The sequence below is a fragment of the Condylura cristata genome, unplaced genomic scaffold (genome assembly GCF_000260355.1).
Source record: "Condylura cristata isolate star-nosed mole 26May11 unplaced genomic scaffold, ConCri1.0 scaffold00020, whole genome shotgun sequence".
In the NCBI taxonomy this organism is placed as follows: Eukaryota; Metazoa; Chordata; class Mammalia; order Eulipotyphla; family Talpidae; genus Condylura; species Condylura cristata.
The window spans coordinates 13,812,480-13,830,517 of record NW_004567121.1 but is presented as its reverse complement, the minus strand read 5'-3'; the positions used below and the strand labels follow the sequence as shown (position 1 = coordinate 13,830,517).

At 46.0% G+C, this 18,038-nt stretch overlaps 1 protein-coding gene across 1 annotated transcript in view; it reads right to left on the bottom strand.

Annotated features, from left to right (window-relative positions):
* Window positions 1–1,857: 1,857 nt before the first annotated feature.
* LOC101637310 (chromosome unknown open reading frame, human C2orf61) overlaps window positions 1,858–18,038 on the bottom strand; it is a 30,447-nt gene continuing 14,266 nt past the window's right edge. Inside the window, exons 6-7 of the mRNA XM_004686023.1 lie at window positions 4,390–4,494; window positions 1,858–1,980 (exon numbers count right to left, since the gene is read on the bottom strand). Coding sequence (XP_004686080.1) covers window positions 1,858–1,980; window positions 4,390–4,494 — 228 coding nt within the window. The remainder of the gene's footprint in view (window positions 1,981–4,389; window positions 4,495–18,038) is intronic.

Below are 18,038 nucleotides of genomic sequence, written 5' to 3'. Positions count from 1 at the left end.
GAGAGTTGACCCCCTGAAGGAGATGTAGACCTGAGGGTGCAGGGCGGCCATGGGGCCTTCATGAGTCGGGGGATCCTGGCTACCCGGGTCCACTCTTGTTGGAAGTGATACCACTTCCTTACAACTCAATCCCTCCTCTTCCTCTTGTTTGAGGGGTTCCGCTCACTTCCTAGTCCTAAGCCCCAAGACAGATGTGGCTGCCGCTCCCTCTTTCTGGAACCTCTCCCCGAGCATTACATGCGCCCTGAGACACGACACCGCCAGAGCTGCTGGCCCTTAACCTTCTGCCTGCAGCAGACTCTGGCTGTTGGGAGAATAAAACTGAGCTAACTGCCCGCAGCCATCTTCCCATCAAAGTGGGGCTCGAGACACCACTGCAGGACTTGGCTGCCCTCCCAAGTGGCTGCTTTCTGTCTGGGAGAATGCAGTGCGGGAGTTTCTTGCACAGATGTGCAACAACATGAATAAACTCAGTGAAAAGAATGACCTTCCCTCCCTGGACCCCCATGCCCATTTTTTAAGGGTCTCTAAGACTGAGAAGGTCACATTTTTCTCTTTTCAATTGTAAGCATTTTTTCACTTTTTTAATTTAAGAAATTACTTCTCGAGCACTAGAATGTCGCCCACTTTTCTGAGGGTGTGCCATGTGGTGCGGGCTGGTCGGGTGCAGTGCTGTGAGCAGTGCTGGCTTCTTGGCTTTCTGCTCGACAGCACCTTGTCCGATGCCTCACGCCCTCACTGGCCAGGCCAGCTGGGCCAGACTCCCTCTCCTCCCCTCCAGCAAATGTTTATTCCTGCATTTCTCACAGAGAGGGCTCCTTGCCCTGACTCTTTCTGCTCCTCTCTGCCTAGTGCAGCCTCCCAGAGCCTTGGGTGCCAGCCAGGGCCCGGCTGCAGGCATCCTATCCTTCAGTGTGAGCCTGCTGCTTGTCCTTCCTCTGGCCTTTGTTGTCAGAATTGTTCCTCTGTGCCCAGGTGAGGTGATTTTTTTTTTTTTTTAGCTCTGACCCTGGGCCTGGCTCCTTCCTGAAGAACTGCCCTCACGTGAGGTCAACCCCGGGCTTCAAGCCCGAGATTACCAGCAGGAGCTGCTTGGAAACTCATTTAAAAGCCTTGTCCAGCTGGGACTGCCCCTGCCTACCTTCCTCATCCTGTCTCCCCCACAACCCTCCCTAAACTTAGTCAACATGTCTTTCATCTTTGTTTTAAGCTCCCACTTTCCAGTCCATCACAGCACCTGGCAAGGAGTAGATACTCAAAATATTTTTGTTGACTTAAACCCACAAATACTCATCAGGTTGAATCAATATTGTTCTTTTCAGGGAGTTGAGAAAGAACCACCTGTTGCTATCCTGTCAGGCTCAGCTTGCCGTTGGTTAAATGCCAGCTCCCACCCCCACGCCCGCCCCCCACCCCTCAGCCCCCACCAAGGAAGCCTCCGTAGGGCCGGGAGTTGTCACCCTAGGGGAACTGAAAGAGCTGGAGGCACAAGGAACAAAGCAGGGCCTGTCCCAGCTGCTGCCAGAGCCACCCAGGAGACAGTCTCCTGGAAGACACCCCAATAAAAAAGAATACGCAGAGAGGGCAAGACACTTCTGCATCCTAGTACCACCAGCAGTGGCGGGTGCGATCTGGGCCGTGTGCATCCAAACTCCACCGACCAAAGGGGGCTGCTGCCAGGAAGCGGGGTCTGCGTGGCTCACCCCGGGGGGGGGTGGTGACAGGACTGTCCAGAGCAATCGATTATGTTCCGTGGTCAAATCTCCCCAGACTCGAGCCAAAGCAGCAATGAGAGCACAGAGTTTCGCCAACATGAGAAACTGCTAAAACTCAGAGTAGCTTAGGGTCTGGGTGGCTTTATTTTGAAAAGTCAATTGTGTTGTTGAAGAAGAGGCTGTGTTCTTGGCCCATTTTAGCTATGGTCCGGGGCTGCTTGGGGAATTGTCTTGAACTTGTGTATGCTCCTGGGCCTGGGGTTTTCTGAAAACAGAACAGAAAACAGGCTGAAGAGATGGTGATAGCAAACGCGGTAGCACCCCCTCTGGTAAATCCCCCAGAGGAACAAGGACCCCCAGGGCCCGGGCTGAGGCCAGGCATGCTGTCAGCAGCTTGCCCCAGGTGCTGAGGGAAGGCGGCCTGTGGCGGCTCAGACCTGTACCTCATGGCACACTTTTACTTTGCCAATTATATAAACAGCTTTTCTGTATCAACAAAATGCAAGGAACGTCATTCTCGTAGACTAAGAATTCCATTTCTGCCATTAGTGTTTTCCAGTGCCTGAGCACACGCACAGACTCTTGAAACACAAGGCATTTTTTTTTAAAAGATTTATTTATTTATTCATACAGAACTGGGGTACAGGCCAGAGATGCGGAGGGTGAGAGGATTCACCAGAGACAGAGTGGGGAGCAGAACAGGCAGATCGACGAAGTACACTGCTGAGGGGAGCAGCGGGCAGGTCAGGAGAGGTCTGCTACGCCATGTGGTCACCTCCGGGGCAGGCGGGAATTGAACTCATGAGGAAGTGGTCTAAGCCTCTTTGTGCTGTGCTTTAACCCGCTATGCCGCCAGGGAGGGCCCCCAAGGGCATTTTATCTTAGATGTGCTGGAACCATTGCTGGTTAAGGAAAGGAGTTCAGTTCAGGCCTGGGCTCAAGCCCCAGTCCCGCCACCGGTGACTTGGTGTGTCCCTGGCAGTGTGCTTTCCACACCTCGCCCATCAACCAGGCTAAGTGTACATCGCTCTCAGGAGGCTCTACAGCTCACTGGGGGCCCCCCGAGATAGGCCCGCCAGGCTGGCAGCACAGTGTTCCACATTAGCTGCCACTGCCACCCTATTCACTAGTATCACCTACTTGTCATTTCCACCCTTCCTTGCAGTCTGTTATCTCCTCAGGAGACAGTGAGAGTGGAATAGGATTATCCTAGAGTGGGACTGAGTGGTGAGCCCAGCATGGATGAGATCAGCCGCCTGCCGAAGCCGCTGTAAATGACAGGATGTTTCCCTTGCCAAAAGCGAGGAGCAGCCTGGAAATCGAATCAAGTCCTGGTCGGACGTCAAAGGAAGCTGAAGCCTCTATTAGCGCTGTGAATGAGGAAGCAGCGTGCGAGGGGGACCTGCAAGGCCAGCCTGCAGAGCAGGAGGCTCGGGGCCTGGGCCCTGCAGGACAGCCTCAGGAGGGCGCTGGCTGTGGTTCGCAGGCTTTGAGAGCATGCGGCTCTGTCCCCAGCCTGCCGTTGGTGTCCATGAAGCCAGAGCAGTGGCCCGGACACCAGGCCCCTTGGTGGAGGGACACCCGTAAATTAGAACAACAAATTCTGGCTTCGCTTTCAGTTTTCTGGCGCTTGATTAGCACGAATCTTGACTTCCAAGCGAGTCTTGCTCTGTGAGCCCTGAAAAAATCTGTGTCTGGGCCATGGTGGCGCCCCCGAGTGTGCAAACGTGCCGAAGCACCCCCCAGCCTCCTCTTACGGGTGTTTGTAGTTTTATAAGTGGGTTCTGGATTCCTCCAGGGAAAGACCACACCACCCCGCCCTGTGTCGTCAGTTCTGGGGCCCTGAAGGAGAGGGCCTGGGGCAGCGCAGGGGAAGAGGAGGTGATTGACAGGCCCAGACAGCAGCGTCCCTGACTTCTCTGCCTGCTGCCCAGCGTCTCCCACCATCCCTCGAACCCAGGGATGGGCAGAATTTTCATCTGTCTCCCAGGTCATCTCAAGTAAGTCAGCAAGTGTCAGGGACTTTCAGTCTGGGAATAAGGCCATGGGAATTAAAGCTGCCTTTTAGCATTAACAAAAGAAAAACCTAGGCAAAGCCACTTCCAATAGTCCATGTTTCTGCTGGTGAGTTCTTCTGGTTTCCTCTACTGAGGGCTTGCTCCTGCACATTCCAAGAATCGCCTCCTTGGTACCTCTCTGTGGACTTGAGCCATTTTCCTGTCTGCCCCAATCCTTGGGGGCAATGTGATTACTCATGCTTTAATGGGCCCTTTGGATCAGTTAATAGTTTCTGCTCTTTTTGCTACCAGAAACCACACACAGAAGAGCAGCTCTGAATGGGTGGAGCAGCCATTGCTCCCTGCCTGCTCAACTCTCTGTCCCCTTTCCCCACGAAGCACCCAGGTCATGAGATGATGCCGAGTTAGGTGCTGGCTGTTCTCAGCTGGGCTGTAATTCAGCCGTGGTCTACAGGCCAGCAGTGCTGGGAGTCTGAAGCTGGCTGAGGGCTTGCCAACTCTGAGCCAGACATATCCTGCAGCCTGGCGAGCCGTGGCGCCCATCCACTAGAGTGATGCACAACTATAACACCCAGCCCACCCCCACCGCCCACCAGCCCCTTACCCCCAACACCGCCACAAACCCCCGGCCATAGTCTGCCTTTTAGAATACATACTGAACGGGAAGGCAGGAATCGAGGTACACGGGATTGAAAACAAGAAGTAATAGAACTTGCTGAAGGTATTTTCAAGTTATAATGACCTGGTCCCGGGCCTTCATGCTACAGGAAAAAACCAAAATTGAAAATTACTGCTATTTGATATATTTCAATGCTTTCTTTGCCTTCCACAAATATAAATCAGTCTGATATAGTAGAAAAACCCTGGATTTGGGCTTAAAGTTCTTCTTAAGATGCCCTGGGACAAGTCATAATGAAAGGGAAAGCAGCTGCTTTCCCTGCTTACCTGCTTCATGGATGACTAAGACGGCAGGGAGAGGAAGTGACCCGTAGAACCCTCCCTTGTCCTGCCGCCCCCAGCCTGCACTGGCAGCCTCAGCGGAGACCGAGCCCTGACAGGTGAAAGTGCCTTGCTGCTCTGAGCAGCCAGCTTACAGGGCTCACTTACTCTTTCATGCACATGTAACACTTTGTCTTAGTGTAAACAAATATTCAGGGCAATTCACTGATAGGAGTATAATCTATGAAATTAACATAAGTAAGTGAACACAATTTTTAAAATAGCAGTACCTCAAAAGCAAAAAGCCGCTTACAAAGAGGAAATAGTTGTTCAGTGAAGAAATGGTTGGGGAGGGCAATTTTTAACCCTACAAATAACCGAATAAGTAATAAGTTCTAATTAAAGTAGCAATATTATTATTTAAAGGTTTATTTATGCATACAAAAACTGGGGTCCACGCCAGAGGTGCAAGAGGTGGGATTCACCAGAGACAGAGTGGGGAGCAGAACAGGTAGATGACAAGTGTGCTGGGCGGAGCAGTGCGCTAGACAGGAAAGGTCTGTGCCATGTGGGTCAGCTCCCTGGTCAAGATCTAATTAGTGCTGCAGTGGCTGGTGAAAGCTTGATAGCCCTGAGACTTTAACCCCTGCGCCACCAGGGAGGCCCTAAAACAATGCTATTTGAATCTGGAAATTAAGGCTGAAAGGAGGAGGGATGGAAGGAGAAAAGCCCCAAACTTTAGCTTGCAGCACTGGACACTCCCATAGGATTCTGGTGAAAATAAAAATTTGAGTAGCCTTTCCAGAGCACCATCTGGCAAGATGTGAAACCGCCTAAAAACATACATGCGTACCCAGAGGGAAAGAAAGGAGGAAACTGGGTACAAGGAACCCAGAGGACAAATGAGCCCAAGTCCAGACAAACAGGAACAGAGGAAAAGCCCAACCACCAGGACAGAAGCAGAGATAACATGCTGACCTCTTAATTTCACGTCTGTCCTCCCTCATTTTCAAATGCCTGTACTAGGTGAGCGCAGTGAGCTCAGAAAGGCAGGGTGCCTTCAGTCTGTTTCTAAGCAGGAACTAGGGAAAGTAGGTGGGGGGTAGATGGTGGGCCTTGATAACTGTTGAGGGGGTGTGGGGGCTCAGTGCAGGGTTCTGTCTGGGTAGCACATGGCTTTAGGAGTTTGACAACACAAACATAAAGACAGTGTCTACTCACTAGCATGATCTAGCAATTCCACATGTAGGAATTCACCCTAATGAATGAGGATGTGGGCAAATATCTGACCACCAGGATATTGATTATAACATTGTTTCTAAAAGTTGAAAGCTGAAAATAAACTAAATGATCAATGACATGTGCTTGGTTAAATAAATTGTGATTCTCCCATTCAGCCCTACAGTGTTGATGAATGTTTATATACATAAGTCATTCCAAATATTAAGTAAAAAGTTAATTAATTATGTAAAAAGTTAAGTTAATTAATGCACATTAAAAAACAGAATGAAATGTTCATTGAAAGGAGTTTTCAGTGGGTGGCATGTTGAGCAAATATCTATGTATAAAGATGTATAAAGATATATACAGATCTAGAGATACGTATGTACATATATATATCGGCATTTTCTCTTCTTTTTACAAAGGATGATGCTGAGTGAGGACTGAGCTAGTTGTCTGACTTCCAGATCCTACACCAGGCCTTGCTGTGCCCAGCCTGCACTAGCAAAGTGTGGTCTCATGGGATGTTACCAAGGGCAGGAGCTTCAACTTATGCAAAGGGCTCAGAGCGAACCCCCTGGCCTTTCAAGCCTGCTCCTGCGCCCCTATCACACCCTGAGGAAGACTTACTTGGTTCCAACCCCTAACGGACAGTAATGCTCAGTCCCACAGTGGCCTCCAATAAGATAGCCCACACACAACCCTCCCGCTCCCTCAGTGTGGACAGGATGTCACTGTGCAGGAGCTGGAGAGCTATCACCTTGGGACAGGCCAGAGCAGCAAAATAAATGCCTGGGAAGACTGCATGGCAGGAGGCAAAATTCTCCTGAATTGTGAATTACTGAACGGCTCCACTCCTCCACCCCCCAAATTCATATGCTCTGTGAATGTTGAATTCCCAGTACTCCAGAGCGTGAGCTCATTTAGATATATAGGTCCTTTGCAGATATAATTAATTCACACAGGTCATTAGGGTGTGCCCTAGCTCACGATGAATGGTGACCTTCAGGAAGGGGGAATTTTGGGCTGTGTGCGCGCAATACACACCCAGGATAAAAGCCACATGAACATGAAGGCAGCGTCTGCGGACGCAGGAATGCCCAAGATGGCCAGAGCTACTGGAGAGAGGCATTTCCTTCACAACTAGCACTGCCTGCTCCTTGGTCTTCGGACCTTCAGAGTGCTGGGAAAGAAACCTGTCATTTAAGTCCCTCCAGTCCTATTCCTTTGCGAAGACAGTCCTAGCAGAGGAACATATAAATGACGTATTCATTTCCTTATTCCATCAGGAAATTCAATGTGCCAGGTGGTGTGATGTGAACAAAGAATAGTGTGGCCAGAGACTGTCTCCCAGTACAGGCACTTCTGTTCCTGAGAACTTGAACAGTTTTTAACTGTTTACATGTCGATTCAAAATAAGGGCTAAATTTCCCACTTTCCCTGCAGGTATTACTTCTGGCCCAAAGGGTAGAGGTAAAAGAGGCATGTGCAAAACCCACAGAGCTCCCTGCCTGCCTACTAGCTGGCGCCGGTCCTTGGCTTTCCGGGATCACGGGAAGGGAGGCCCAGCTGAGAGCAGCGCACAGAAGTCTGGTGTGGACCACCACACCAGCCCTGGACTGCCCGCTTGCATGCGCTTTACACAGGAGGGAGACAAGTTGCTATATCTGTTATAATACTGATACCTGGGGAATCTGTCACTGCTAGAACTAGCCGTACTTGACAAAACAGTTGTGTTTTCGACCCTCCTGAATGCCTTACCACGGCATGCAATGGGAGCTCACGTGTGAAGGAAAACTCACCTGGTCTTGAGAGGACAAGGAGCCCCTTAAGGAAATACAGGTGAGCTGGGACCTAGAGAGTGAGGAGGACTTTGCAGGGAAGAAGCAGGAGGAAGGGTCTGTGCAGGAAATGTAGTAGGAAACAGGGAGGGAAGGTGAAAATGCCCTAGCTAGGACTTTAGGGCAAGCCCAGAGAAGGACGCCACTCCTTCGAGCTCTGTGGGACACATTCCCTGCATCATAAAACAAAAAGCACACAGGCCCCTGTTAAAAAATAGTTACGGACCTGAAATTGAACTTTCAGGTGACAGGTACTGTGGTGTTTTTTCACTAAGAAAGCTTTTACAGTTTTATTGCAGATGTGAATTGTTGCATGTCAACCTGGCCTTAGTAATCCCCGCAAGGTGTGTTTTCTGAAGCTTCTCATTTGCGGGCAGCTGGGCTTCTCCAGCCTGGTCTGAAGCAGGCTCAGCAGTCTCTGCTGCTGCTCATCTCCGGCGCCCCGGGCCCTGCGTCCCACCAGGACAGCTGCCCCTTCCCGCACCCACTCTTGTGGACACTCAGGACACGCTCCTGTGGGAAGTGCTGTTATGTCCATTTAACATACGAGGAAATGAGGTTGAAATCGGTGATTTAGCCCTTCACTGTGGGGGCCAGGGCCAGCTCCTGGCCTTGTTTCTCAGTGCTGGGACGTTCCTAGTTTTGAGCTGTTTTTCTTTAACATAGGACTAAAGGGAGCCCAGAGAAAGCGCAGTCCATTCCCACAGATCCTGAAAGCAAATAACTTCTAATGCAGCACATGGAAAGAGGAAGGGTCAGAAATAAAATCCCACCATAAATGTCGTGAATGTGTAGAATACAAGAAGGTAAACAGTGTAGATTGAAATTACCAGGGGTTGAGATAATCCCCTCCAAATTTGGTGGGATGGGTGTGATAGGCAGAATACATTGCCCTCTACCCTACCCACCCCAAAAAAATATGCTCCATATAAAGGACTGGGGCGGGGGGAATGAACAACTATATACCAGAGACGTTTTATGGGGAATGGAATGGAGAATGGGGTCAAAAATGGAGGGGAGTGCACGGGACTAAGGTGATGGCACACAGTGATTTGGTGATGGGAAGCCCACGGGGATTGCAGCTGAGATGGAAAAAGGCACAAAATGATGTAAAAATAAACTATTATGATTTTTAAAAAGTCACTAGCCCTGGGGGTGGGGTGGGCTGTGGGAGGGGGCATTTAGAGAGGAGCTGGACCTCCGTCTCTGGGGACTCAGAGGGGTATGTGGGGAGCATCCTAACTCAGGAAACCGCCAGTTCTGTAATTACTTGTCTTCTGGTCCGGAAAAGAAAGGAGGGAGATGCATGCTGGTGGATGGTTGGCAGCACTCTGCCAGGGGCCACAGGTGGTCACACTGACTTCACCGGTGAGGCTGGCCTGGTGCTACTTATTTCCATGTAGAGAGCAACCAGCATTCTGGGTTTCCAGGCAGGCACTGTGTGGGTGAGGCAATGCTGAGAGGTCACGAAAATGGCCATCAAAAAGTATAATTTTTTCCTTATACCAGAGACATTTTGTGGGGGTGGAGTGGGGAATGGGATCAAAAACGGGGGTGGGGGGTGGGGAGGGAAGTGCACGGGACTATGGTGATGGCACATGGGTGACTCGGTGATGGGAAACCCGCGGGGATTACAATTGAGATGGAAAAAAAATGTACAAAATGATGTAAAAATAAACTGTTTTTTAAAAAAAGTATAATTTTTGCTGAAATGCCTGTGCTGGGGCCCCACAAGTCATTCAGAATTGCTGCTGCGGGTGTTCACTATCTTGGTGCTTGTTTTCCAGCTACTCCTAGAGCAGAAAGGGCGCCAGCACCCTTAGAAGCCAGGCAGGACAGGGCTCCAGGCCTCTGTCTGAGCTGCAACGCCTGCTCTCCGGCCACTGTGGCTGAGCTCGGGTGTGCATGGGTGTCGCGAGAGCCTCTTGCCTGGCTGCAGGAGAGCGCTCGTCTGAAGGATGGACATGTAACTCGGCCAACCTCCTAGAGGCCATGTCCACCAGTAAACTTCCTAACGTGTCCCCCCCACCCCAGATTTTATGCTTGCATTCTTTGGTGTGCTTTAGCTCATTCAGGATGGGTTTCCATCCCTTGGCAATGAAGAAAATCCTCCCTAACACATTCTCCTCTCCTGTTCCCAGTCACGATGTCATCAGAAAGCAGGGTAGGAAATCCTTCACACTTCCAGGAGACCGAGCTGTATACCTTTTCTGGTGTTAAGGCTTTTGGGGAAACACAATCTTTTAAAGAAAATGAAGTTGCCAGGACATCTTTTTCTTAAAATCCCGAGTTCATCTCTATATTGACATGTTATATTTTTCCCCAAATGGGCTTGTTTTATTACCTAGAAGTAAACCCTTTAAGGAGATCGAGGCTGGGATCAGCTTCCCTCATCTTAGCGCTCAGATTCCTTCAACCAGAAATCAATTTATATTCAGCATTATTCAGTTTGACCACATTACTAATTAGTTTTCTGCCCCTTACAGAAGTTTTAACTAAATTTCAACTTAGCTTTTAAATGAACTAATTCCTTAAATGCAAAAAACAGTTGGGATGACTCAGCGTTCTTTCATAACAATGGTGTTGGGCAGAGTCTGCCATGGGGCTGCTTTTCCCTTTTCAAACTCCCACTAGTGGGACTGAAGCAGACAAATCATGTCATACTCATTGTATCTGTACAGACTTCTATTTCTCTCTCCCTTTCCTCATTCTGTACCAGCTTGTTAATTTTTTTTTTAAAGATTTATTTATTCATATAGAGCTGGGGTACAGGCCAGAGATGCGGAGGGTGAGAGGCTTCACCAGAGACAGAGCGGGGAGCAGAACAGGCAGATGACAAAGTAAACTGCTGAGGGGAGCAGCGGGTGGGCCAGGAGAGGTCTGCCTTGCCATGTGGATCTCCTCCCCAGCAGGTGGGAATCGAACTCATGCGGAAGTGGTTTAAGCTTCTCAGTGCTGTGCTTTAACCAGCTGCGCCACCAGGGAGGGCCCAGCTTGTTAATTTTAAGATATATAGAAACCTCTTGGAATATCTCTGACATCCAATAAAACAAACCCATTTTTGACATGGCAAGATTTTGTTCCTACTGTCAGGAATATATGCCTGTCTCATTTTCCACTTTATATGGGACTGTGAGAAATAATAACTAAAGAATTTGCCCAGTAAGTCACTAAACACAAATCATAAGAATGGTTGAATCCTAATTAAGCAGTAATGAGTGGCACTATTTTTATTTAAGTAACATTATTTTATGTTGACCACTTTGAGGGTGCTTTTCCTCCAATACTACCTATATTTTTTAACTATGTTTTGAAAAATTAAAGCAATGGAAAAGAAAGGCAGTAAATAAGCACCCTTCCCACAGCACCTTGGCACAGCCACCGAGGACATTTTGCTGCATTTTAAAAAAAAGATTTATTTATGCATACAGAGCTGGGGTGCAGACCAGAGGTAGGGGATGGGTAAGAAGATTCACCAGAGACAGAATGGGGAGCAGAACAGGCAGATCTACTGGAATACACTGCTGAGGGCAGCAGTGGAAGGGCCAGGAGAGGTCTGCCACGCCATGTGGGCCAGCTCCCTGGCCGTGGACCGAACTCGTGCTGCGGCAGCTTCATAGTGCTGTGTTTAACCCATTGTGCCACCAGGGAGGGCCCTGCATTTCTTTCTGACATATGGTTTTTCCTACATTATTTCAACTGTAATATACACATATCAATTTGTATCCTGCATTTTTTCACTGCATGTTACTTGACAAACACTTGGCATTGTTTTATAATTTTAACAATAATCTTTTAACTGCTATAAAACATTCCTTTGAGAGGATGTGTAATATTCTTCTTTAATTACTTCCCTTCGAGTAGTATGTTACCATACTATTTTCAGTACTCCCTTGATGGCACTTTGTACAGATAAATACTTCTACATGCAATGGTGTTTTTTTGGGGGGCAGGGAGGGCTTTCTCAAAACAGAATCAATAGGCTAAGACATATAAACAGTTTTTTATAATTCAATCCACACAGCTTTTCAAGGGATTGCATTAGTGTGTACTAGCAGTGATAGACAGGGGAAGCACTGAGTCTACCATCCACATGTCAGCTAGAAATTGGGGAAGATTTAGAAAAACAAAATTTCCCACACTTCTCTTTACTTTAATGGGGTATTAAATATAATCACCAGAAGCCATCTATGTTTAAAGAAGTTGCACAGGACATCTGATATTCTGAATGCCTACATTTTCAGATACATTCAGGTGAGAATAAAATTAATTTTGTAATAGGTCAAGAGTTTTATTATGTCATTTATAAATGCAATTAAAGGGAGAGATGTTGCAAATGACAAGTTAATTGTTCAAGTCTCTTGGAAAAGAATAATTAGGATTTGTAGCAGTTTGTTTTCGCCTCAAGACAATTCAGCTAAGAGGAACTATAATTGTGGTCTTGGGACTTGTGGGCCTGGATCTTTATCAAGAAGTTAAAAGGGAATCAGAGCTTGTTGACATTTTCAATACTATTTCTCCCTGCAGTGGAGGCCAAAAGGGCCTTTTGGCCTTATGGTAAAAAATATCTCCTGCATTTTGTGCCAAACTACTCAGATATGTACTCTCCTCACAATCTTTCCTATGAACCAAACAATTACACTATATAATCATTACCATGGCCAATGATCACTATTTTCAACAGTAAGTACAAAACCTTACAGTGGTAATGTGAAGATTAAAAACATTTTCTAACCAGACAAATCCCTTACCAACTGCTTCTTCTGAGAGCCACCTACACTTTGGGAACGAAATGTAATCCGCCAACTGAGCCCGTGATACAAACAAGAAGACTGCGTTTTTGGTAGTGAGAATGGCTCTTCCACACAGAGAGGCCTTCCGGCACTTAAGATCCTAGAGGATTTAAGTTCATGCACTTTTTCAAACTACAAAAATCATGCAGTAATTGCAGTGTCTTCACTTGGTCACATGCTCATTTATTTTTAAGATTTATTTTTAAGATTTATTTATGCATATAGAACTGGAGTACAGGCCAGAGGTGCAGGGGTGGTGAGAGGATTTACCAGAGACAGAGCGGGGAGCAGAGCAGCTGGTGAGACTGGAGAGGTCTGACGTGCCATGTGGGTCACCTCCAGGGTGGGGATGGAACTCATGCGGAAGTGGCTTTAGCTTCTTAGTGCTGTGCTTTAACCCGCTGCGCCACCAGGGAGGGCCTGCATGCTCACTTTTAACAGACTGTGCCTGGCAACTGTAAGCATAACTAATTAACAAATCCAAAGAGCTAGTTTTCACAGGTGATGGAAAGAAAGGAGGAGGTATACACTGGTATGTATCCATCTTTTATAACCTCCTCCTCCTCAGAAGGGTTTAAAGTGACTCTGTGAATGTCTACAGGTCATACTATATTGCACCAGATCTACAGATCAGATTTCTGGGGGCAGCAGGTTTCAGGTATCCTGACAATGAGGCAACCTTTCCTAAGTCAATGGGACTCAAGTGACCTTACCACCTTTCAGAAGAATTAGAGAGCTGCATGTTCTCTTTAAAAAAGAAAACAAAATGTTTTCTTTAAAAAAGAAAACTAAATGCCAAATAAATAAAAGAAAATTAAGGTGAACGTCCTGTCCCTGGAGGGAATTTGTTAAATTGGGGAGAAATAAAAAGGTGAAAGCCTCATAGATCTCATTTGTTCATGTGACATATTTTTGAGCACTGTCTTGGTGCAGGGCATTATGAATAAGATGACTACACACACATACACAGCCTCTTCTTTCATGGAACTTCTATTCCTGAAATTGCTCACAAGCTATTTCATTTAACACCATGGCCATTTTACATTTTAAACTTCTGTATATATAAAAACACAAAACTAAAAGGCAAAATCCCTGAAAACTTCAGAAATGCAAATGTTGTTACCTCTTCACTACAAAGTTTGTACAAATCAGCAAAATACCATGCAATAAGCACCTGGGCTGAGTGTTACCATATACAGGAAGGACCACAAGTAATTGGGTAACAAATAATTAGAATGTGGTAACCTCTAGTCAAGCAGATTAAATTGAAATAACTGGCTATCATTCTTTTACTATCAAATGAACAAAAACATTTTTAAATGGTAAACAAGATATGCAGACTTGGTAAAATGGGCACTTCCTAGGTGGAGATATAATTAATATAATACTTTTTAAAATTAATATACTTTTAAAAAAGATTTGACAATATAGATCAAGGATCTGTAGATAATCTCTACTCCAGTAAATTCCATCTGTGGTAATATTAAAAACGATTTCCAAATTCACAAAAGATGTTATGCATTGAGTGTAATCACAGCATTAATCTTTTAGATTGAGTATGCAGTACCATTGTCCTTGTGTAACAAAGTGGTGTGACCAACACCTGTCATAACAAAAAGAATTCTCTGAGTTGACCACTTGTAACAAAATGATAACGCTCTTCAGAAATCTCTACCTACTTAGCAGTGGCATTGCCCACTGCAAAAAGGCTTGAGTCTCTCTAACCTGAGTTAGAGAGTTCATTTCTCTCTCATAGTTGACTCAAAACCCACTTTAAAACGAAAATGCAAACTTTACCAAAAAACATATAATTTCAGGGAGCTGGTCAAAGTAATGGAAAAATGTCTGAATCCCAGGAAAAGTCTTCTGGGACCAGTGAGGATCCAGCAAGACTCCATTGATCAAGTTCACTCATTAGGCAGGATAGCTTCAAGCCAGGTGTTGAGGTCACCAGAGACTGTGTAAGTCCTGGATCTGCCTGCTAACATGTGTTGAACCCAGACAAACTGATGTCCATTTCCTGACCTAGCAATCAAATAGAGATGATAAATACCACCTGTGAGATACACACACAGGACAGACAGATTATCACCCAGATGACAAAACATATCTCGTACATACTTGGTTCCTCACCCACAATTTCCACTTCAGAGCCCCCCAGACCCTTGGCATTTCCTAACTTGTGAGTAATGATGGAGACTGGTTGCCAGGGAAACCAACTCCCTCACCTCTAGTGAAGGGAAAGGGGCTGAATTGAGGTCACATGCCAAAGGCCAATGAGTTCATCAGTCCTGCCTATGTAATAAAACTGCACTAGAGGCATCTCCATAAAAAAGGCAGTTCCATGTTCCCTGCCATACCTAGTGAGGGGTGAAGATGCACAGGGAGGGTAAGCTTGAGGCACACAAGAAAGGAGATACAGAAGGAGACACGTGGAACTAAGAGACATGTGAAAAGCAAAGCAGACACTTACTTCTCAGCTTTGGATATGTATCAGGGACTAGCGGCACTGGAGGAGACACATGGAGTCAAGACATGTAGAGACACTCGGAAGCAATACGTGGGTGAGCTAAACATGAGCAGACTGACAAAGGCAGCCTTTATCTTGACTTGTACTTTGAGTTTTGTTCCTCTCATGCCAGCCTGGCCCGGCTCCCTCTGCCCCTTTCCTAAGGTTCCTTGCCAGAGGTGCCGGGGACTTGCAGCAAACTTTTAGGCCTCAGCACTGCTTTGGACCAACTCTAGTCCCACATGGGGATGGGGAAGCTTGGGTGTCTCCCTGGAAAATTATTAGTTCTTACTCACTAATAGGATGTTTTGTCCTTATGCAGAGATGACAGAATCCCTTTAGAGCATTCAAGTTTGGGAGCCCTGAGGTAAAAACTTCACTCTGCCCACTAACATAACCTCCATAAAAGAGCCCAAAAGGAAGGGGCATCAGAGAGTTCCTGGGTTGGTGAACACAAGCTGTGGAGAATGGTGTGCCTGGAGAAGGTATTGAAGTTCTGCACATTTTCTCTGTACCTGTTCTCTATACATCTCTACCATCTGGCTATATATTCATATCCTTTAATATCCTTTTAATGAATTGGTGACCTAGTGAGTAAATGGATTTCCTGAGTATTCTATAACATGCTGGCAAATGAATCAAACATGAAGTGAGGGTCCTGGGAACCTCTGACTTATAACCAGTTGATGAGAGCACATGCACTAATTTGGGCTTTCAACTGGACACCCAAAGTCTGAGGAGGGGGTCATGGAAACCTCCTGTTTGTAATCTGTTGGGCAGAAGTCCAAGTGTTGGACTTGCCTAGGGCTTGTGACTGATGTCTGAAGTGGAGGGTGATATTGGGCTGCTGAGTCTGTAGAATCTGATGCTATCCCTGGGGCAACATTGTTCAGAGCTGGATCTGGCTTTTCTGACAACCTGCTGGTGTCCAAGAATCGCTTGCTGGTGTGAGGACCCCTCCCCACCCACCCCACGCATGGAACACTAACAGTGCACACATTGCCATGAGACTGGCTTTATCAGTCTGTACGCGCTGTTCCTGGCAGCAAAAAACACTCAGTAAAAGATGGTCACCATCATTATTAAAATTCACCTTAACAGAGGGGTTGATTATAGTTTCTTCCAGTTCTAAGACTGTTTAACAGTTTTATGGCTAAGATGTTAATTTCCAGAACAATTTAACTGAATGGTAAAATTAATCAATTGAACTTTCAGACCAGACTGAATGGCATGTTACAGTAGTCAAAGAATTAATGCATTTCTCAGGATGCTTTGAGGTAGTGTTCTTCTAGTGTGACTTCTTTTCTATATTCACACTGCAAGCCACCATCTCCCACTACTGGACTCAAAAGTTTGCTCTCAGCAATCTACGAGTTTGTGGATCCAAACCAAACCCACAAGTCTGGCCTGGGAATGCATGTTTAGGACAGACTGAATCACTACCCTGGGTTATTTCTTTGTCTTGGAACATTTTCCATGAAAGTATTCTTTTTACTTCATTGAAGGACAGGATGTTCCAAATCAGTGAATCATTTTTATTTATAAAATGGAATGGATGAAGTGACATCTATGAAAATGGCAGAATAAGGAGCTCCAAAAATCTCCATAAAAGCAATGAGAACAAAGGAGAAAATTGTCAAAATCAACTCCCTCTTGCTATTTCACCTAGTTGCTTATCCTGCAAACTGCCTAAGCTCAACTAAAAGCAAATTCTTTTTAATTGAATCTCTCCTTACTAAGAGTAAACAAGTCATTGTTAGTGCACAACAGTCATTTAAAGCATGTTTGAAAGGAAGACAGTAGCATGTACATTATGGTGAGTGGAGCTAGTGATTTCTTGCCAAAGTACCTGAATGTATGCAGTTACCTGTTTCTCCCCATCAAATGAAAAAGCCATAATGATCTCCCCCACCCGCCTCCACACTTGCACATACACAAACACACCAAGAGAAGGCACTACAGTCAACAGAAATAATGTATTTTTAGAAGCTGAGGAGCGGGTTAGAGAAATGGTACCAGGGTAGAGGAAGATAAAGTCCAAGTGCCTGGACTTGCTAATGAGAACCCGACTGATTCGCTCCTTAGAACCCAGTAAAAGCTCAGAAGTCTTAGACACCAGATATCAGTGGCGTGAGGTAAGGGTGAGGCTGAAAGCAAGAGGACTGTTTGACGTCAGGTACAGGCCCGCCCAGCGCCCTGCGGCCAGGTAGCTACTTTCCCTGTGTCTGTGGGAGCCAGGGGCCTGTGTTTCTTGGGAGGCTGTGCCGGAGTTCTGGACTCAGAGCTCCAGACCTTTTAGTTTCTACACTGAAAACTTGTCACTTTTTTTTTTTATGAGGTCAAATATTTTATTATTAAATTGTTATTTTCCTGAAGAGATTAAAGAAGGCTGTTGCTTCACTATATAAAAATAACATCAGTAGCAACGGCAGTATATTGCAAAACTAAGACAGTATTGCTCATCCCATGCCATATAACTAACAGAAAATTTTCTCTACCGCCATTTATTTCCAGTGTAAATATCATGCAGTATTTTGACCCAAATCCAGGGATAGATCTAAGCAAGCTATAATATTATATAAGGATTAAAATAATGTTATCCTTAAATTATGTCATTAAAAATTAAAAATTTTTATCAGTTAGATATCTAAACTTTGTTTAGATATCAAAACCTTTATCTGTTTTAATTTTTTATTAATAATTTTCCTAAAAATTGTTAGGGTTAGTGGCCTTATCTAAAATTCTATCTGCAGTGAATGTTGAATATATTTTTCCTACTTTCATTTGCCTACTAACTTTGTTTATAGTTGTTGATGTATAAAAACTTAAAAGTGGGCCCTCCCTGGTGGAACAGCTTTTTAAGCACAGCACTAAGAAGCTAAAGCCACTTCCGCATGAGTTCGATCCCTGCCCCGGAGGTGACCACATGGCATGGCAGACCTCTCCTGACCTGCCCGCTGCTCCCCTCAGCAGTGTACTTCGTGGATCTGCCTGTTCTGCTC